Here is a 23531-nt window from a genome sequence, read left to right on the forward strand (position 1 = left end):
CACACACTACATCACTTAAACACAAATTTAAGTGTGAGTATTTACATATTGGTTTGTATGATAGTCTAATGTAAGGGACGGAGTTGATCACAGAATATATCTTTAATTACCTTTATAAAATCATTAACTTTATCAAAATACATTAACTACCCTTATAAAAACCATTCCTAACATAATTCCTCCCCGGCTGAACCTTGGCACCAGCTACACCTTTCCTTCACTGTACGTCTTAACAATCAACAAACCTAATTGAGACAAACTTTAACACACTATGGAAACACTTCTCACAGCATCAACTGTGAACTATCGTGACACAACAGTACAGGTCGCCATCCTTGTGAATTTCCACACCTGTAGTTTCTATCTTAACAACCAACCCCCCAGTGTCAAACAACTGTTCTTAATGATGGAGACAAACTTTCTACCCGACTAAACTTGGCAATTTTTAATGAAGATTTAATTTCTACTTTAACTAAACCTCTAATATTACAGTGAACTTCCATACAACGAACTTCTCTTTCCATATAATCCATTGGGGGGGGGGGGCACAGCTAATGGTCACTCGATATAACGAAGTTTCATCTCTTTATAGCTCATTAGATGGAGGTTTCATATCTAATGGACCTTCGATATAATAGACTTTCCTCTCCATATAGTCAGTTAAATAGAGGCTTAACTGTACAACTGTTAGTGAAGCAGAGATGGGTTCTATGACAACTACTCAGTACAGTCACTAGAGTACGCTACGCACCTTGAGGTTGAATAAAGGCCGGTTGTTGCGGAGGCATGACGAGCGTTGGTCCGGGCGCCCGATTCACGTTAATGGAGTCGACTCGAGGTAAGGGAGACATGCTGGGGGTGCTGGTGGGGAAGTAAAACCCTGGCACGATGCCCGAGTAGGATGGCGTGGCTAAGTTACCACCGGCACTCGGCCCAACACGCGCTCCACCACATCTGTTGGGGATAAAGACAATCATATTATTTCCTCCCCACAAACTGTTATAGTTTATCATCCAAAAGTAATATCAAGACTCTAACATCACTAACACCTGGTAGTTAAGAAATTTTGTTAAGAGATGCATTTTTTAACATGTCAGGGAATCAGCCAATGAGAATGAACCGACAACTTCAACGGAGCGGAGACAGTAAACAAAACACAAAACGTGACTTAGAAACTTTACGCAACAATCTGACTCACCCTGAGGAGGGAATGTGAGGTTTGTTCTCCACCTGCATCCACACATCCGCCGAGGGAGGCTTGAGGGTAGAACCAGAATCGGCCGCAGAAGGTGCAAGGAACGGTTGCTTGTGTACCATCAGTGTTAACATTTAATTTTTTTTATCTTTAATTGTAGAAATTAATTTTATATAAATTAAAGTTTATTGTATGTAAACATGAATGAAGTAATATTATTTCAAGACTTTTCAATCTTAAGAAGAAAATCTTTCCATGTAGGAACAACAAACATCCCAGTGTCCTCCCTCTCCCAACACACTGATCCGGTTAAACTCAGTTAGTTCAAACAGTCTAGCATCACTCCACAGCACCAGGTCCCTCTCTCCCCTAACATCACCACCAGGCAACTTGTTATCTGGTTACACACACACACACACACATATCACTACTTCCTAATCAAGTTAAATATAAGAGAGAAACATGAGTCACCTACCCGTTCAAAAGGCTTCTTCATCTGTTTCATCTTTGTTTTCATTTTACACTTGTCCTTGTAAGTCTTGCCTCCGGTCTTCTGCCGTTGCATGAAGATCTTCTGCATGTCAGCGTTGTGCTTTGACAGTACTTCCTCCGTTAGTTGGATGTGGCAGTAGGAACGTCCGGCGCTCGATGTCCTGCCCGTTTCCCCGCTGCCGCTCCCGTTTCCTGTGCTTTCTGACTTTCTGATATTCACGAGAGGCAAATGAAGTTGTCTTAGGATTAATCCACAGTAAAAAGACCACACAAACCTCACATATCAACTACTGTATACATCTATAGTCACCCACAGTAATAATTAGACATTATCACAAAGCTAAAAATTTCACAGCTGAGTAACTTTTCTGTTCTCAGTCATCCACACGAGTCACAACACGGGAGGAATCATTGATAAACGCTATTAAAGGGAATCACTCAAGTCAAAGCTACACGAGTGGTTGACGAGTTGACTTCCAATGAGGTAATTCGTCACAACCACTTGGCACTGTTAAATTATTCCTCTCTCTCTCTCTCTCTCTCTCTCTCTCTCTCTCTCTCTCCCTGATAATTATACCTGCCACCCTCATGCCTACAATAATTATATGTCATAAGGTAGATCATAAAGGTGAAAGATAATTAGGTAACAATAAATATCGTTGGGTCTGTTGTGTCATATAAGAATGAATCAGTCAAGGAGAGACCACCTCATTGGTGAACCGGGGACAACAGGGTGGCATACAGTACTTCGTTTAGCTCGTACATTCAGACATTCCAATGTATGTATGTGTATATATATATATATATATATATATATATATATATATATATATATATATATATATATATATATATATATATATATATATATATATATATATATATATATATATATATATATATATATATATATATATATATATTATATATATATATATATATATATATATATATATATATATATATATATATATATATATATATATATATATATATATATATATATATATATATATATATATATATATATATATATATATATATATATATATATATATATATATATATATATATATATATATATATATATATATATATATATGCTATTTCCACAAGGAAAGAAAGAAAACACGAAGTTCCCCAAGCGCTTTTACGTGTGTTCACATCTTCAGGGATGAGTGCAGACTGGTCTGTCTCACCCTGAAGATGTAATTATTTCTTCTTTCCTACAGTGATTTACTTACGCCCTTACAGTATATATATATATATATATATATATATATATATATATATATATATATATATATATATATATATATATATATATATATATATATATATATATATATATATATATATATATATATATATATATATATATATATATATAATAATAATAATAAATGAGTATCATTCGTCTTTACCTGGTGTGGTCACAGTTATCGCCAGAACCCGACCCAGACTGGGACTGTGAGAGAGTCTGTGAGTGTGATAGCGTCTGCGACTGCTTGTGATTCCCTGAACCACCACACAAAGAAAAGGCTGGATGGGTGCTACTCTTGCCATCTTCAGAAAAAGATAAATTAACACTGCCCTTGAAGGCAAAACCCAAAATAGACATATAGGGAAAAAGAAAAAATGCAAGACCACAATGGGAATCCTTGGCCAATGGTTTGACTTCATATTTATATCATTACTGAGCAAGTTGTGTGCATGAAATACAAGACATTCTTCAAAATATAGAACAGTTTATATCCAGGTATTGTACTGTACTGTACAGTACATTCACAACAATGTCAAGAATGTCAGAGAAAAAAGATACATCCAGTGGAAGAAATGAGCATCAGTTGTGACCGCCACCACTGACGTCTCCCTCACTAACAATATCTTAATAATAGACTCCAGTGTGTGTACTGTATAGTGAAGTCCTCTATTACTACTCCAGTGTGTGTACTGTATAGTGAAGTCCTCTATTACTACCCCAGTGTGTGTACTGTATAGTGAAGTCCTCTATTAATACTCCAGTGTGTGTACTGTATAGTGAAGTCCTCTATTAATACTCCAGTGTGTGTACTGTATAGTGAAGTCCTCTATTAATACTCCAGTGTGTGTACTGTATAGTGAAGTCCTCTATCTGTAGTAACTAAAATCTGGGTTCCCATTGATAATTTGGCCTATTGGCTCCAGTGTTGGACTTTGTGCCTAAATTCCATAAATCAATCAATCAAACCAATGATAATTCAAACTACATTTTTCTCTCCACATTAATCCCTACAGTAAGTATTTGTACTTTTCTAAATACATTATATTATTCCCTCTATTAAGTCTGTACAATCATGAACAAAATTCCTTTACATTCTTGTTTGAAACTATTAACATCTCACAGAGTTATTATACCAAAGTGTTGTAGCCAGTCACTCAATGACTGGTCCAGGAGGTAATATCAATACCAGCAATGTGTAAAGGATGTAGAAAGACTTGTTCATGGCTGTAAAACATATATTAATAACTGTTGCGGCATTTCTTTCATAGTAATCACTTTTCTCCAAGATAGACCTCAGTACATAATGCCTGCCATGTCCTTACCTAAGCTTCCCGAGTGAGACACCTCCATCTTGCTGTCACCGCTCTCGTCAGAAGAAGCTGTCTTTGGGTGACTTCTGAAGAATCTAAAAATAAAGGAGAAATTTGGGCCATTACATAACTGTATATATTAACCTGGTATTTTAACTTTATCTCATGCAGTATTACAGATCCTGCCCCACACATTACAAATGACATCTCCCTCCCTCACCTCTCAGCCTCACTCACTCACAGCTCTCACCCTAACTATACATTTAACATCACTCTATCCATCATATTTCCAGGCTGCAATACTTTATCAAATATTATTTTTAAATCACAAAATAGTATTGAAACATTTCCCTCAAGGTTAGTTGGACTCGAGAGCACCCACAGACACACAAACAGGCATTAGTCCTTTCTAGTTAGTTCCTCAGTACACTACAGGGGGACAAGTGTGTTCCCTTAGCCCAAATGTTTACATACTATTACTTAACATTTTAAAGTAAGTACTGTACTGTGTGTTGTTGACTGTACTGTACTTGTCAGTTCAGCTACGAGACTATATATCAGGATCAAGTTTCTAAGACACCCATGAAATGTATACATACATACATACATACATACTTACATACATACACAATATATACATACATACACAATATATACACTACCCAATTAATAATACACAGCATCCATAAACTACCGGACACATTTTAAAACTAATAACCCCAGCAGAAGCATTACAGACAGAACACAGTGCTGTGTTTAAGTTACTAAGATAAGAAGTACAACTTATAAACCATCATGTTGCATCTATAATGTTTCTGATGTTAAGTTTTAAAATGGATCAGATAAGTTATGGTCATCTATTTACCCATAGAGAGAGGACAGGAAATGTTCTAATACACAATATATATGAAATACTATAACTACAAACCTTTTTTTTAATAAGACAAGTCTCCACATTGTAAATAATAAGATAAAAACTAAATATCTAACATGAATCTGGAAATGACATGATCTGATGACCTTCCTCACTTCTGTAACTAAAAATATTACCTCAATGGCTCTCTGCAACACACCATGTCATACCCCTTACTGTACACCTCTGTCACCTGTGTGTGTGTGTGTGTGTGTGTGTGTGTGTGTGTGTGTGTGTGTGTGTGTGGTCACAAGACATTGTGATAAGGTTGTATTCTGCTGTGTATTGCTACTTGTAATTCCTGTATATCCTAACCCTACCTGAAGCTTCTCTTAACACTCATACAGACAAGAAAAACAGATGATAAAGGAAAAAAATTTAAAAAGTAATAATAACTTCAAGAGGAAAATGAGGAAAAGCAAAATGGTGTAGAATATTACTCATATTTGTCCTCCTCTGACACACACATACACTAACTACTGTACCATGTATCTCCCCTCCCCCCAACTTACTAAGGAAGTGCAGTTAACTACACAACGTAATAGTCTCTCATGCCTTATCAACGGACAGTGAGCCAGCTAGCTACACACGTTGGGTATGTCATCCATGAGCCAGCGTCAAGACTGTGATGAATCTTACCTATGTATGGTCTCTGAGTAGTTGAGTTGGCCATAACTGGAAGGGGACTCAGATGAAGAATTGACACTCTCCTGACCTTTCTGGACCTAAAAGAGTTGGGGTCACTATCAGCCTAAAACACCACACTCGAAATTCGTTGACAGACATCACAGCGGCGACAGGAAGGACTTGCACGTCGATGTCCCAAATTGCCATGACCCTCAATCCACGTACTTGACTTGAAAGCAATTACTTTTTAAGAGAGTTAAACGGCTTTTAAATAATTTCATACAGTTTGAACTCCATAAGGCAAGTGTTGGCATATTGTAAACATGGAAGAGTAAGTCCTTCGCTGCACCATCATATTTTGACAGTACCTCTGGAGAGTTTCAGTGTAGTTGAGCTTGCTGTAGCTGGATGGGGTGGAAGTTGAGGGGTTGGATTCATAACAACGGTCGTCTTGGTGAGGGGAGATCTCCCCCATAACGACTGAGCCTTGGTCCTGATTGGTGGGAAACTGTGACCAAGTCAGACATTTCTACAACATCCCATGACATGAGACCACCAGGTTGCCAGCCTCCACCACTTCTCACATTATTAACATCTGAGTTAAGCAAGTCCAAAATGCTAAACCATTGAAATTAAACCAAAAAGGATACTGTAAGACCAAATCTCTCTTTTCTAGGACACAAATTCTGTGGTTCCATTGTTAATGTGTCCCAGACTCCAACGACAGTCAGCAATTTAAGATATTTGATGCAGGTGTAGACGGACACATGTGTGACCCTAATATTCACTCTCAAGTACAACTGTTTATGGTCAACTTCAACAAATTCCAACACATTAACATTAAAATACTTATAGATAATATAACACAGGCCATGAAACAATTAAGAAATGAATATTATATCAATGGAAAATAAATGCACATGACAATATACGTAGTGTACTGCACTGTATAGAGCCAAGAGTTGTCCAAACTACTGAACACAAGATGAATCAAATGTGTTAAACTGTGACTTGTTATTGTTTATCATGATGAGGAGCAACAAGCAACAAAATTTAACTTATATTGTCCTGAAAATAATAATAATACATCTACCACCTCACTCAACTTTTGTACTGCATACATAAAAAAAAAATTCACTCTTCACAATACCATTTTTCATTCAATCTCAAACTATTCCTCTCTCTCTCTCTCTCTCACACACACAGTCACATTATATGTCCAACAATGTCCACCTTACAGCCTCACTAAAAGGACCAGATGCACTTCAGTTCCTCACACTGCATTACCTCATTATATTTCATTCGCTCTTCTCTTGGGTTATTCGTTCACATTCATGTAAACCTTCCCTTCCACATGTTCCTTATACAATTCAAGAACCAGATTTTCTTCACCTTGTCACATGTGGATCGATATAGCTGCCTCTCGAATTACGTGAAATGAATCAAAGCGTAATGTTAGATTCGCGTGTTTTCTAATTATTCGGACGGCCGTATCAATGACGCGACTACCGTATAAATCTAGAGGTAGCTGTTGTACCATCACACCCACTGTACCACACATCCCACACAAAGACACATTCAAGAACCAAAATACAGTTCCAACATACAGTCGGTAATCTGCTTTAGTTTCAATTTTTTTTCTGTAATTCTCAAGTACCAAATTTGTAAAACATCCTTAAGCCCTTGAGAACAATGAGTTAACCCTCTAAGGACAATGATTTAACCCTTTGAGAATGATGTACTTACCCTTTGAGGACGATGATTAAATTAACATTCATCCTCAAAGGGTTAAACAAACTTCTCATCTTTCATTTCTTTTATTCAACACATTTCTCCTGTTCCTTATGTTTTCTGTCATTTATAATACCCAATATTTCATTTACATTTCTCAGTTCAGTATTTCTCAGTCATATATCATTGTTAATAGTCATCCATTAATATATATATATATATATATATATATATATATATATATATATATATATATATATATATATATATATATATATATATATATATATATATATATAAATCACTATGGTCATACGTGGTCTAGGTATAATACTTGATAACCTAGGAAGAAAGAAAACTGAGAGAACTTAACATTTTCTGCATTCTATATATATATATATATATATATATATATATATATATATATATATATATATATATATATATATATATATATATATATATATATATACAATATATATATATATATATATTTATATATACAATATATATATTTATATATACAATATATATATATATATATATATATATATATATATATATATATATATATATATATATATATATATATATATATATATATATATATATATATATATATATATATATATATATATATATATCAGTATCATTTGGCCACATGGACTTGATAGAGTGCAAGAAACTCATCAAGACAAGAGCCATTAAAGGAATAATAACCAGACAAGTTCATAATAGACAATAAAATGGCAAACAACACTTAAAATCTTAACCTGAGACAAACAGGATTTTTTCATTCCCCTTTTTCCCACATGCTGAAGACACACACACATGTACACAAATCCAAGGCTTTCAAAAAATACAACAGGACCTTGAATATTTTACTGGATTTAAACTTCCACAAGAAAAAAGTTAAAACATACAATAATGGCTTCCTCGGGTGTGACATTTTGAAAGCCTCATAAATGCACAATGTATCCAGGATGGAGAATGAACATGGGACAGTATATATACTTCTTAAATGTTCCCTTTCTTCTCCATGCTGTCTAGTTCGTCCACGATGGAACTCATCATGTGAGCCAGCGTCCTCCTCCTCATCTCCTGCGGCTCTTTGCTTGGGTCTTTGTACGTAGCAACTGGCTGTGAGGAGGAAGACAACAACATCATGATGGATATACTACAGTAGATTTTCACTCTATCAAGTCTTCTACAACTTTGACACAATGGCTAATAATTTCAAGAAGACCAACATACACTCCCTCATTCACAGATAAAGTCAACGACACAAAATTCTAACTAAATAATAAAACATAACCTATGGAAACTGAGATATTAACTACCAAGCCATTCCCTACCCCAAGATGAACGGTCTCTTACTGATCTAAGCCAGGAACCAAAACCTGCATAGCATGACCATTAAATCAAACACTGTCCTTTTACCATAATAATTCAGGCTTGTGATAAAAAGGTGAAATAATTGTAGTTTCTTTGTGATTGATGATAAAGACATGGTTAAATCGATGCATTTTTTGTAGTTAAGGTTTAAATTAATTTCAATTCCTGAGACTCACCTTTGCCAACAACTCCAGTATGTCATTTTGTGCTTTCTTTGCCTCCTTCATGACTTCTTCGGGTAGAGGAGACTGTATCTTATCTCCAGGGTCTAAGAATATTGCGATGTCACTGGGACCCTGTGGAGAAAACATGTATTTTTATTAAATTGATGTTTATGATAAGTTTTTATTTAACATTGACCTGATTTTTATCTTATTAACTTTCTACTCACAGCAGGTTTGTTATATTAGTGACAAACTTGTATTTTCCTTCTAGTTTATATGTTAAAAGATCACTCCAGGAGTTCAGAAGGTGTATGGTACTTGTTCTTGGAGCCAGTGTGTGTGAGTGTGTATGTGTGTGTGTGTACATGTGTGCAAGTGTGTGTGTGTGTGTGTGTGTGTGTGTAAAGGATCTGCATGTAGTATGTTTGTGAAAAAAGGTGTGTATGTGTGAGACTAAAATGTGTACAGTAGTGGGTCTTTGGTCGACCGTCCCTACAGCTAACTTCCACTCACTGCTTAAGGAGGTAACAGCAACCATGAGAGAGATGTTTTAAGACTCCCACTCATACGGTACGGTACTTACCTTGAGTACTCTGTGTTGGCCGATGATGGAGTCTATTCTCTTGGTCCAGGGGTTAACAAAACAAAGCCATTCGGTCTGTAAAGTGACGTAACTGCCGTTGAAGGTGCGGAACCTGTAGGGTTTACTTCTGTGGGGCTTCCCTTGTTCTCTCACCACTAAAGCAAGGAGATAAATGTTTGAAAAGTAACACAATATAACATTAAACATTCTCTTTCGTCCTTCACCTCAACAACTAACATTCTAACCCATTTTATCATTAATTCACATCTTGTATTATGGTATATGGTCTCACTAGGTGTAAGTGGTCAATTTATGTGTTCCCTGATAGAAAACTGATCTCGTCTAATTAAAGTATTTCTTATACAGTGATCCCTCGGTTAGCGAACGCCTCGGTTAACGAAATTTCGGCTAACGAATTACCTTCCATAAGTATCTTCAATTCGGTTAACGAATTTTTTACGAAATCATGTCAACATGTTTTCGCTTGCTCACCAGCTGGCATATTAGTCCGCCAATACAGTAATCGGTTCTAGGGCTTAAATTCGTTCCCATTTGAGTAAATATCAAGAAGGTTGTACTATTCAATAATTTTCCAAGTTTTATATTAATTTTTTTAGTAATTTTAACACTTATTTAACATAATTGCAGTACAGGAAACTAGTTTTGGTGCGCCCAACAGCCACTTGACTCACCCAGCAAGGCGTCAGTTTGTATCTCTGGTCAGTGGGGGTAACATCTTGCTTGTGGCTCTCTTGAACATAAACTATTTTTACGTTTTTACAGTACAATTATTGGTCATTCTGAAATTTATTTTACATATTGACAATATATAGTGCAGTGCAGTGTTGATTTAAAGAAAGTAATCTTGAATTACGCCTAATGAACTTAAAATTTTATGGGTGAAATGACGGCATGAAGCATGGGGTGATTTCTCTTCCACCCCCACTTCCTTCTCTTCTCCCTTCTCCTCCACCCCCACTTCTAATTCCCATCATCACCATCAACCAGGAGCCTTCTACATACACACCTCAAAGTAAGTGTACTTTACTGCATTTATTTTTACTTTGTATGTAATTTTCGGTGAGCTGGAACCAATTACCCAAAATCCCATTGAAACAATGGTTTCAGTTAACGAACGACCTTCTGGAACAATTGTGTTCGTTAACCGAGGGACCACTGTATCTAAAACAAAGATACACGGAAGGAAGTAAACTACAGTACAGGTATATTAAAACACACACACACACACACACACACACGATACTCACTTCCTTCATAAACAGCCTTGAGCAGTGGCAGGTCCTCAGGATGATAACAGTCAAAGACAGAGTTGCCAGTGAGGTCCTGTGGCAGATGACCCAGGTAGGGGATGGCTTCTGGGTCGTACTCGGAGAAGTTGCACGATGCAGAGTGTCTTATGCTAAAGCTGCCCATGGCTGGTGTCTCTTCAGGTACTACACAAGAGGAAAAATAATATCCACATTAATTTTAATCCCTATAAGTTTCATAACAGAGTAGAGTAGAGTACAGTATATAAAAGCCAAACAGATACAGTACATGGTACAGTATATACAGTGAGATTATGACATGACACAAAACACTCCCGAGCTGCCACTAACCTGCGTAAATGCTTTCTATAGGGATGACTTCTGCCAGCAGAAGAGAGGAGTTGGGTCCGTAGGTGGATGCCGTCTCGTCCGAACACGAAGCGTCGTGGAATTTTAAGACCATCTTGCAGGGCTTATAATGGGTGCGTTTGTTGCGTACTCCAAAGCCGGAAGTGTTGAGGCCATGGTACACCCTCATACGGCAGAAGAACGACGTCCCGTAGTTATCTGCGGGAGGGCATTGGCTTCCAATAATTTCTACACAAAAATAAAAAACATGAGAATTGTTCACTTACTTCTCATAATTATTTCACAAACCGACAACAAAACACACACATTTGTCTTACCATTGAGCGACTCCGTTCTGAACGGCATATTCAATCCGTGGATGATTTTGGACGACAAGTTGATAGAATCCTTCGGGTAGACAAAGTCGATGAAGGACTGTCCGATGAGCATGTCCTTAGGGAAGCCTAGGACGTCAGTGATGGCTGGGGAGACCTGGAGCACTGTACCGTCCTGAACGCTGATGGCAACCGTGAAGCCGCGCTGTAACAACCAAGGTAACGGCTGATCACCCGACCAAACCAAACACTACATTCCCTACCTTCCATATATACAACACTCAAACTCATGGCATGTTTTACCTTCCAATTACACTCAAGCTCTTCAATAACCATATCAGTATCAGCCCAAATTTCGTCAAAAGGATCACTTGTAGTGCATACTCGTGTTAAATGGGGGCCGAGGGTGGGGGGGCGTTACCTGTATTTATATAAGGGACTCATGTACTTACAGCGCTCTTGAAACTCTTGAGAAAGGCGGCCGCATCGTGAGTGTCCCGCGGTAACTGTATCAGCTCTCGACTGGCGAATGGGACACCTGGGGTAAAAAATGGATAAAGAAAAATGTTGAGGCAAAATATCCATCAATCATACAATTTTATCATCATCAAAGAACAACTTATACAGCACTTAACTAACATAAAACAATATAAAAAAATTCTTAAAATTTAACACACTGTAAACCAAAAATACCAAAAGTAAAATTAAAAACTGTTCCAACAACGTAATTCCAAAACTCATTACAATAATCCCAGGTTACCTTGTTCAGCGGATCGTTCCTTGATCTTCCTGATGTAGTTAAGAGCTTGAGTATACACAAGGGTGGGCTGGTCATTGCGGTCGTCGCCATTGAACGTTGACGCGCTCTCCTCAACACCCGTTGCAATACCTGGAGGAGTTAAGTCTTGTTAAACTTTTATGATCACAGTTTGGTTCCTGTACAGTAGGGGGCAGGGAAAAAACACTTTTATTTGAGTTGCAGGCTGCACTTTTCAGGCATCGTTTGTATGGCTGTAACAAACACCTGTGCAAAATTTCATGCCATTTCATGCATACTTACCCTGCCGCATCGCGAACGACTTTTTGTCAACTTTTAGTGTATACCAAAAATTAGGTGTCATTTAATGTTTTCCAGGATAATGATAAATTTTACATGGGTGACATCGATTTAATTCACATGTTATTTTACAGGTACACCGTATAGAAAATCATTACAAGTTCATATTGAAATTCTTTTTTGTGCGGAACCTTGGCATCATTTTCCTAGACAATAATCTTTGCCTAATATATCCATCTCTCGATTCGTATCCCGTCACTTCAGTGCAAGCTTCAGTCATCACTTTTATGCCTCTCTCGACCGCCTGAGTGCTGTTTGGCCACTTGGGCACCACTAATGGTGTCTCAAGAATGTCATTAACCTGTAGATTTGACAGAGAAGCAATGTAAGGAGGCTCAGTCTTGAGTTCATTCCTCCAGTTAATCATGGAATGATAGTTTTTTGCTTGCCACTTTAGTTTCGGAGTCACCACCTTTCTCATGTTGACTACAGGAGGCACATCCTCATTCCCATCTCCATCTTTACCCTCCTCATCAGTATAGTTTAACAAATTCTCGTCAACAGCAGCATCAGAATCTTCCTCCTCCTCTTCAGATCTGCCAGTGCATTCTTCCTTTTGCTGATTCTCCTCTCTAATTTTTCTTATCATTGAGACAGCTTTTTCTCTAACAGTCATGTCCTCATCTGCACACATACCAAGAAGAAGTTGATCTGTGTGGGCGAAGTATGCATTTCTCTGGACAGCCTTCTTCACTATCGTCTCCTCCTCACTATTCAGGTGTTTCATATATAGCAGGGACTGGAATACGTTCCTTGAGCCGTGTGTTACGTAAGGGTGTATCTTGATGTAAAACCACATTGGAGCACTGAACTTTATTATTGTAATGACAATTCTTTTCAACTCATGGCTGGGTCTTGATGTTGCTACATACAGCCTGAGGATTCTACTCCATAAGGTGTTCCACCTTGACACACAGGGAGGACCTGGCTCAATAGCAGCCAAGTCATCTTCAACAACACCTGTGATAACTCCTTTACAAATCCTATACAGGTATTTCTGATCCCAGGACAGATCTTTCTCCACTTCATCATTAAACACAGGGAAATCAGGGAAACTGACTGGCTGGAAGGCGACAACTGGAAGCTCAGACAAAGACTCCTTGATCTGCTTTCCAATGGGACCACGCCAATGCTCAGGACCACTTGGTTTACCATCATAGTGATAAAAAACTGCGCGGAAAGGCAGCTCATTTCCGTGAAGCTGACATATGAAATAATGGAGCGGGTGACCAAGTAACATTTCAAGATGATGAATGACTCCATTTTCTGATCCTACATTTACATTGGTTCCATCACAACCAACACACACAATGGGCTGCTGGGTTAGATTTTTCTCCACCAGAAACTCGTGAATAGTTTTGGCAATCTGCTTTCCGTGTCCAGTCTTGGGAGTCACATGTGTGAGATATTCATTGCCAGGCTCAACCATGATGACATAATGATCTTTCACCATCATCCTCGAACTCCATTTCTCGGTCTTCTCATTCTTTATCATCACACGAGTGGCGGTCTTCTTACCATCAAAATAGAGTGACGTCAAATTATCTAAACTAGCCATCTCAATTTCTTGCCTCTTAAATCGGTATTTTTGTCTCGCATCCCGCAGCTTATGTGGTCCAATAACCTGACTCTTGTCATCCTTTGTGATAATGCCATAGTCAGTTAAGGTGGCAGTAGCAATGGCAGCTCCAGCATAATCACTAATCAAGTTGATAAACACTGAACAGAACATTGCACCGCCACAGCGGCTGTTTGGCTAGTACTGTAGGTAAATTTAAAAATTTCAGTAGAAAATGCGGCAGACTAAACCTCAACATATCAGCTTCAAATTTGGCATGGAGTCTTAGATATGTATAAGGAACAATGCCTGAAGAGTGCAGCTTTGAGCAAAATTTCACTGCCCCCTACTGTACAGTATATTTAGCAACAATTTCACTCGAGTTTTAAATCAAATGTGCCTGATATGACCATCTGACCCTGATTAAAGCATCCAGTACAACTGGTATGAATCTCCCCAACTAAACTACAGTAACGCACGCACGCACGCACACACACTCACGCACACACACACACACACACACACCCTGTACTTACTGCTGGCTGTTTCGCTGGTCAGTCTGGGGTCATGTTCTCCTGTTCTCTCCTTCTCCTTCTTCTCCTCCTTGATAAACTTCTCAGCCTTCTCCTTGAGCAGTAGTTTATCAGTCTTCTCCTTCAACTTCTTCCGTTTGTGGTCTTTGTGTTTAACCTCCTTTAACCTGTTTTCACTGGTATGGGGTCAACAACAGGACATCTTTTAATAGAAGACACAACAGTAAACACAGAGACAAGTGAATAGAGAACATAAATGAGCTTTGTCATGTCTCTTCCCACCTCCCTGACACACCCAGAGAGGAATTCCCTAATAGTGAGGTAACATAACACACCTCCCATTATCCCGCACATCCAAAATATATAAACAACTAACACACTTTAATCCCCATAGCCAAGACAGCTTTAACACTCATTCCAAACAGAGACAACGTGACATGATGGACGTATCTACTCTAATATAAACCTATGTCAAAACACACAATGTAAACACACACACACACACTTGGGACATCACGACACAGCTACCCAAGGGGGGGGGAAGCATCACTGTACCTATACTAGCACTACTGCTGAAGAAACCCATGAACCTGACTCAATGAGCACAAAACACACCCTCAACACTCACCTAAAATCAGCATTGTCGCCAAAACCACTGCTGTGACTGGACCCGCTGTTAAGGCTCTTGCTGCCACTGTAACTGGAGGAGAGAACAAGTTATATACAGTACCATCATTAAAGTCTTTCTTAATTATCTTAATAATAAATCATCAAATACAAGTTAATACGGTTGTTTAAATCATTTACTTGTGCCTCAATCATCTCAAGTATTACCAGTATTTTTATAAGACTTCTCAATCATCCCAAATATCACACTTATAAGACAATACCTAATAAAAAGGAATTTATTTTTATTTCCCCTCAATAACCTCCTTTATCCATTTCTCTGTGTCGCCCTTTCACTTTCTAACAATATTTCTGACTTATGTATTTTTCTTCCTTTTCTCTTCACCCAACTTTCACTTCTCTCTCAGAACGGTAGTCAGAGGACCTAAGGCAGTCATGGTCACCTTTCTATCTGATTCTCTCTTCTCTTCCTCCTTGTTCATCTCCATATGTCTGTTCCTTATTCTTTGTTTGTTGTTCTCTTTTATTTTTGTTGTTACCAAATTCCTGTTTCTTCTGTTTCCTTATTTATTCCTATATTTGCTTCCTTTATTACAGTTTTCTCTCCCCCTCCATCCACCTCTTTCTCTCACTGCACCTGTTGCTTCTTTCTGTGATATACTGCGCGTGATCTAGGTATATGCTGACAATAGCTGCCGCCCCTACAGCTAACTTCTACCAGTGATGGCTGCCTTTTTAAGATTATGGCCGACACATCATTACCATCATCACCTGGATCAATCACAGCAGGTGGGTGACGACCTCCATTGTGTACCTCAACACTTGTCCTCACCAACACACCTGGAGTACTGTGCTGGGCCGGGCTCTAGGTCTCAGGTGAACGGTTTCTCTTGTCTGCCGTTGGTTTGCTTTTGCAATATGGGCCGCCCATTGCCACCCCAGTACCTCTGCCCTTGTGATATTATCTCCCTGGATACTGTAGCTTCAGATCTCCTGCATTTGTCATTCAGCTAAAGCCATAAAGCGTAACGACTCACACAAGAGATGAGATGGAAGGCAAAGTTCGCATACAGTAAGTACTTAAAAATGCCATCTTGTTTACTCTTACACTGCACTAACTCCAGGTAAACAACAACAGCAGCTCTCATATTGTACTATAATGGCCAAAAAGATTTTGTCAACCTCACACCATTGTTTCCATCTACTTGTGTTTACAAATGCTGTAAGTCGGTCGCTTTTCTTTTTTTGTACCGCTAACAAATTTACCATTGTTCTGACCACGCAGGTGCGTGCGATTTTTCTGTTGCAACCTGGAAAAACGCCAGGAGAGGGAGGGTCATTTCTGTAGTTTTCATAATGCAAGTCACAACACCTTAATACAGTACTGGGTAAGGATAAGAGAGGTTATGAGAAGGGTGATAGTAGAGTAGGTGAGGCTGTTGCATCTTTCCAGGTAAAAAGACACACACACACATGGACAGGTGGTGAGGCGGGTGGCGAGATGAAGCTATTCCTTCCATCACCCGCCAACCTTTAAATTTTAACATCACAATCAACCGTCCCCGAGACGTATATGAATGAGAAATTGTGAGAAAATGAGATATTGATAAATGAGGTACACAGAATAGGGAGAATAAAGACGTGAAACAACTACAAAACAAGAGTGGATGAATTTACAATACAGTACGTATATCATAATAACAGAACAGGGTGATAACCAATTCATGTATTTCACGCTGACACAAGTACACCAGTAAATCCTTAACAACCTCCAGCACTTGTTATCTCAGCACCATAGAGATGATGATAGAATTAATACATTACATATCTACCCGAGGAACATTGTCATCACCTGAGGTTTAGCCCCACCCTAATACAATCCAAGGGAGAGGAAAGGGTTAAGTTAGGTTAAGTTAGCACTAGGTTAAGTCAGGTCAGGATGGTTAACCTTAAGGTTAAATAAGTTAGGGGTGTTAATCCAATAAAACTCTCTCATATCTCGCTCTTTCATTCTCATCTCTCTCATTCTTTCATTCTCATCTCTCTCTCTCTTTCATTCTCATCTCTCTCTCTCTTTCATTCTCATCTCTCTTACCTTTTTTGTGATGGTCCCTGGGAACTGGACTCCAACGACCCATATGCTGACTCCTGTTGGCCAGGATTCTTAGCATCGTCGATGGATTGCTCCTCCATGGTCACCCCTGAGAACACACAACACTTACATCAACACCACAGTTGAGAAACAAGTTATATTTCACATAAACATTAAGACAGACACTCCCACACTGCTCTCTATATCATACTGCAGGGACTCGGATGGAAAGAGAATAAGAAGGAATAATAATCTTGAAGGTGTAAGATATCCCATGGTTGGTTACTGCAAGAGGAAATGCTGGTAGTATTATGACCAACACGACACACAGACAGACTAATCAGATATTAAATGAAAAAACTTTCCCTAATTTGTTTCAAAATCTCACATGAAAGAGGCGGCATCATCACTATCAATACTTGAACTGAAAAGGCTATGGTCCAGCTCCTAAACTGCTCCACAATCACCACAATAAACTACATGTACAAAGCACTGTGTTCATCCCTGGAACAAGTGAGTGCATGAGGCCATGAGCTGATAAAATCTATTTATAACGGTGACCGCACTGAAATGTGTCTCAGAGTGGATGGAGGTTTTAGATGTCAGAACCCTGCAGGAGCTGATGGCATTACTTGGATACTCTCTCCAACATCTTCACAAACAAATAACCTTCTTTTGCATATTTTACCGTCCTTTATAACTCTTAGTTTCTGAAAATTAAATTGTAAATAAAATTCTAACTAAAGTGTCCAGTATTGTACAGGTGTATAGATGCCTAAGCCATTACAGTAGTTGTGACAGTCATAACTTTATTCAGCACAGAGTACAGTACAATACCTACCACCTGCCATCCTAGCAATATCAGTACATATCTAATTGTTGCTGGCATCCTAGTTGGTGGCCAACAGGGTACACCAATTAATATTCACTCCAGCTGAGGATGCATCAGGTGAGGACTTAAATACTATGTGAGTTTCTTTTAAAGTACAAAAACTGGAGGGTAAACATGCTGCCGAGGAGCACACGTACGGTACTGTATACAGTATATTGATGTATTAGCTAATGTAGAAGTGTATGCTATTTCAGAGCCTTTGTTGTATCCTGTATTATAGGGGTACTGTATCTCAGACCCTTTGCTGTACTACTGGCAAATATACTGGTAGTAATGTACAATACAATATTTTAGTCATTTTGCCTCAATTAAACATATTATGCAAAGTATATTTCCAGAAGCCTTCATAGGACCTCAGGAGAACTTGATCAAAGCCACAGACAGATAATATAGAAATACAGTAGATAGATAGATTAGAATCCACTCTTTCAAGTACTGTAGATATTAAAGGGCAGAGAGAGACATACACAGATTATATACAGGTACAGTAGATATTTAGCAAAATCATTATAAAAGTTTACATTGATTCAGCATATACATATAGGCCTAATCAATACAGGTTACAAAGTCGTCATAGCTACAAGTCAAACATTGATAAGACGAATGACTTTTAAAATTAATTAGAAAATAAAAGGAATATTAATATGGATAAACATTTCACTACTCAACAGAATTTCTATACAGGTATACGTAACAGCATTTCAAAATAATATGATTCCTTTCGTAATACAGTACAGGGACATGGTAATAATGGTTAGGTTAGTGAAAAACTTTAAAGAAATGTCTCAGATCACCTAAAGATAGCATCCCCCCCCCCCTAAGCTTATTGCACCTGAAGACTGACCAACCTAACAATAACAATACCCTAATATATCTTAACCTCATCTCCCTAAATTATGTTAGGGTGGTTAATCTTTAGATGAAATAAGCTGGGGGGGGGATCTTCAGGTGATCCAATGTCTCTCTGTCTGGTCAGGGTAAGGTTAGGTTAGGTTTGAGTGGTTACATAACTTTGGTACAGTACAGTATGAATATGATTTGATTTGGTTGTAATTGGCTACACTGTACTGTATATAAGGGTTAGGTTAAATCTGATTGGCTACACTGATAAGAATTGGTTAGGTTAAATCTGATGAGACTTGGTTAGGTTAAATCTGATTGGCACTATTTAGGGAGGGGGTACTGTACTAACTTAACATCAGGGGGCGAGAGTATAAAAAAAATCGACAATTGTCAACTTGTGTTCTCTATCTACATGTTAGGCTAACTGCAAGCTTGTTTGACGATTTTTCTGAATATCTATCGACCTAATGAAAACTACAATATAGTTCCCCTCAGCACCAAAAAGGAAAATGGCCATTCATATCGTGAGTGGGAAGGAACAGTGTAGCAACAAAGAAAACGGAGCCATTCAGGACAAACACTGACCTACTAACAATATACTGCACTGTACTGTAGGTAGGCAGCTATTCGTCTCTCCGTAACTGCGCGTTATTAAGATCACATCAAGATCAGACACCCAAGCTTATTTTACCTGAAGATTAACCACCCTAATACAACCTAATCTAACCTTATCTGACTTCCCTATCCTGATCAATAGGACATAAATTCACCAAACAGATGACAAGGTTACCGCAGTGAATTGTAACATTGAATTGTAACAGTTTATTTAGCCAGAAAAATACAGATACAGAGTGGATAATAATAACAATACTAACATATTGCTGAGCCAGTTGAGAACCTGAGCTCTCTTTGAGTGAGGGTTGCCATAAAAGGTGTTTGCTAGGTTTGAGTAACTGCGTGGTGATAACACAAACTGAACAAATCCCAACCCAATGACCATGCAATATATATATATATATATATATATATATTTATTAATCACAAGGAAAGAAAACAAAGAAGTTACAAAAGCCTTTTTGTAATATTCAATCTTCAGGGTGTACAGACTAAAGAAGTAAAACAAGAGTGTATAACAGAGATACATGTCCACCAATTACCCACGACCCCACAACCTTTAAAGCATGCCAACTTTCAAGATCATAGCAGGGTAATCACAACACTCTCACCCGGTCTCAAATCTCTTAAATACAAAAATTGTCATTTGTAATTCCTAATTATTTCTCAACCTAGAAAGGACACTACACAAACCAAAAAAGAGGAATCTCTTTCTTTCCTTTAAATACCTAGACCACGCCCACCTACATGATATACCATATATATATATATATATATATATATATATATATATATATATATATATATATATATATATATATATATATATATATTAGTTACGTTAGGGTTTAGTGTAGGTTAGGTCAAGTCAGGTCAAGTATGGGTTCTCAATTACGAATTCCCAGAAATATCTTTAAATCCTCACTCAGGCAAAGTTCTAACTCCTAAAAAATAACCGTATATAGAGCCCTTCGGCCTATGAATGAACATTACATAAGAATCTAAGATATGTAGCCCATTTATAGGCCTATGTGCCACGTGAAACAATTTCGGCCTACACCAGCCATCATCAGGGCGGAATGAACTAGTCATCTATAGACCTACACGTTAATAGGCTATGTGCTACTATTATTATTATTATTATTTCTACTACTTACTGCTTCTCTTTATGACAAAATTTACTATTAAAATTACATTTTAATTAAATCTCACCCACACGTAGTCGCTATAGTATCAAAATCTTCGGGCATACCATCGTGTTAGGCCTATGTTACCACTCAAGGCTGTTGGTATCCAGAGAATATTAACCTTCTCGCCACTTTAACGAAGATCATGGAATATTAGCGGTGTTAGTGACTTATATTATTATTATGGTACCCCCTTCCCCCGGACTTACCCTGGTTGTCTGTCTCCGCCATGTTTTAACTTTATCCCGTCTTTAAATCACAAGAAACACTTTAACCTTTCTCCGTATCACTCTTCATTGTCTTTGAGATTATCTTCTTAACACTTCAATAGTTTATGTAGTAATAAATCCACGTTATTTGACATTGATAGTAATCCTTGGCACAATGCAGCAGTACACCTTCCCTCCACTGACTCTTGGTTATTACTGATGCCAGTCTCCTGAATCCTCATTCTCATCTCTGATGGTGGTCGTCCTCCTCTCCCACCAGCTGGCCAGCGCCTTCATATCTCACATCGGCTATTGTTATACCGCAGCCTCTTGTCGTACACCAGACGGCACGTGTTGTATATAAACCTCGTGATAGATAGACAATGTATAATATAGATAGAAATAGATATATAGAGATACATACAGAAAGTCTGGGTAATATATATATATATTATATATATATATATTATATATATATATATTATATATATATATATATATATATATATATATATATATATATATATATATATATATATATATATATATATATATATATATATATATATATATAAATAGAGATATACATATCTGAACATTCTAGTATGTCCTAACACTGTATTGTGTTGTTTAATTTAAGTTTACCAAGATCTTTGCCTTGCAGCTAGGGTCATTTCTTCTAGTATTAGAGATGAACCAAATCAACTCTGTTTGTTCATTTGGGGATAACAAACATTTAATGACTGGGATAATGCCTCCTCAATATTACCATGTAATTCAATTGATAGTAGGAACATCATAGAATCTAGTCTTATTAAACATACCGAAGCATCCAACATGAATTTGAGTAACGGCATGTACAAGCTGGACAATTTTGTAATTAAGAAGATTTGTGATCAGGTGAGAAGGCCGGGTCACTTGACCATCTGACCTGACCACCAACCGTTGTGTGCTATTTAAAGATTAGTAAGGTCATTACCTAATACCTGACCATTGTGGACCTGGTCTCACCCTCCTCTGTATATATACACCCTGATTTGTATTACTCTCTCTAGTCTGTACTCACCCTGAAGATGTAAATTACACAGCGCTTGAAGAACTTAATGTTTTCTTCTTTCCTTGTGGTTATCACATATATATATATATATATATATATATATATATATATATATATATATATATATATATATATATATATATATATATATATATATATATATATATATATATATATATATACAGTATCGGTGTACTGTATTGCATTGTGTTTTTAATGTAAACTAATATACAACATTCATGGTAAAAGAAATCTTATACTAAAAAATTACCTTGCTTAGCTGAATATCTTCATTCCCTTAGCTGCAGTCTTCTTCCTCCACTGTGTGTGACTTGATGTGCCTACGAACATCAAGATTATAGTTAAATTGCTAAAATGCCTTAAATGCAGGACAAGAAAAAAAAAGGCTACAGTGTAAAAGCCATAAGAAAAATATATATACTTTCAACATTTCATTTATGGCCATATAGCGCTAAATACAAAAACAAATTTAATAATGCGCGCTAAGAACAAGAAAAGCAGCACATGGCACTACATGCTACCCAAAATTGCTAGCAGCTAAGTTGACAACACCGTACAAGCGTACACGTGACTTATCAGCTGACGAAAACTGGACGACATCTCTACGGTTTCCACCCCTCTCTCTCGTCATTACAGTTTCATGTTTTTTTTCCGTGGAGAAAATGATGGAAGCTGAAATTCCGGACTTTAAAGAATTTTAAAATTTCGAGACCTAAATGGAGGACATGTCCGGGAAAATACGGACGTATACCCTATATATATAAAACAAAAAAAAAAAAATATATATATATATATATATATATATATATATATATATATATATATATATATATATATATATATATATGCAATAAAATCACTGTAAGTGAGCGTGATCTAGGTATATGCTGATAACCACAAGGAAAGAAGAAAACACGAAGTTCCCAAGCGCTTTCGTGTAATTCACATCTTCAGGGGTGAGTACAGACCAATATATCTCTATCTCTATCAATCTATATACCTACCTGTGTCTATCAGGAGCCCAGTACAGGTGTCACCAGAGGGCAGACCCCGTACGTGGAATCAGTTATCGTACACTAGCGCCAACATTGTTTATATGCGCAATGCCTCACGCACTAGTCAACGTGATCACGGTATAACACTCATTATATCACC

General features: G+C 37.5%; 1 protein-coding gene across 1 annotated transcript in view; it reads right to left on the reverse strand.

Moving 5' to 3' along the window:
- Nucleotides 1–21554, reverse strand: part of LOC121869626 (period circadian protein-like) — a 33866-nt gene extending 12312 nt beyond the window's left edge. The window contains 19 exon segments of the mRNA XM_042371111.1: nt 752–954; nt 1199–1343; nt 1658–1896; nt 3112–3253; nt 4274–4356; nt 5814–5899; nt 5902–6030; nt 8547–8672; nt 9104–9223; nt 9675–9829; nt 10943–11128; nt 11294–11509; nt 11629–11830; nt 12078–12163; nt 12386–12514; nt 14837–15009; nt 15462–15533; nt 17556–17661; nt 21299–21554. Coding sequence (XP_042227045.1) covers nt 752–954; nt 1199–1343; nt 1658–1896; nt 3112–3253; nt 4274–4356; nt 5814–5899; nt 5902–6030; nt 8547–8672; nt 9104–9223; nt 9675–9829; nt 10943–11128; nt 11294–11509; nt 11629–11830; nt 12078–12163; nt 12386–12514; nt 14837–15009; nt 15462–15533; nt 17556–17661; nt 21299–21320 — 2620 coding nt within the window. The 5' untranslated portion in view covers nt 21321–21554.
- Nucleotides 21555–23531: the final 1977 nt, after the last annotated feature.

Source organism: Homarus americanus, unplaced genomic scaffold (assembly GCF_018991925.1).
Source record: "Homarus americanus isolate GMGI-L3 unplaced genomic scaffold, GMGI_Hamer_2.0 scaffold23578, whole genome shotgun sequence".
NCBI lineage: Eukaryota > Metazoa > Arthropoda > Malacostraca > Decapoda > Nephropidae > Homarus > Homarus americanus.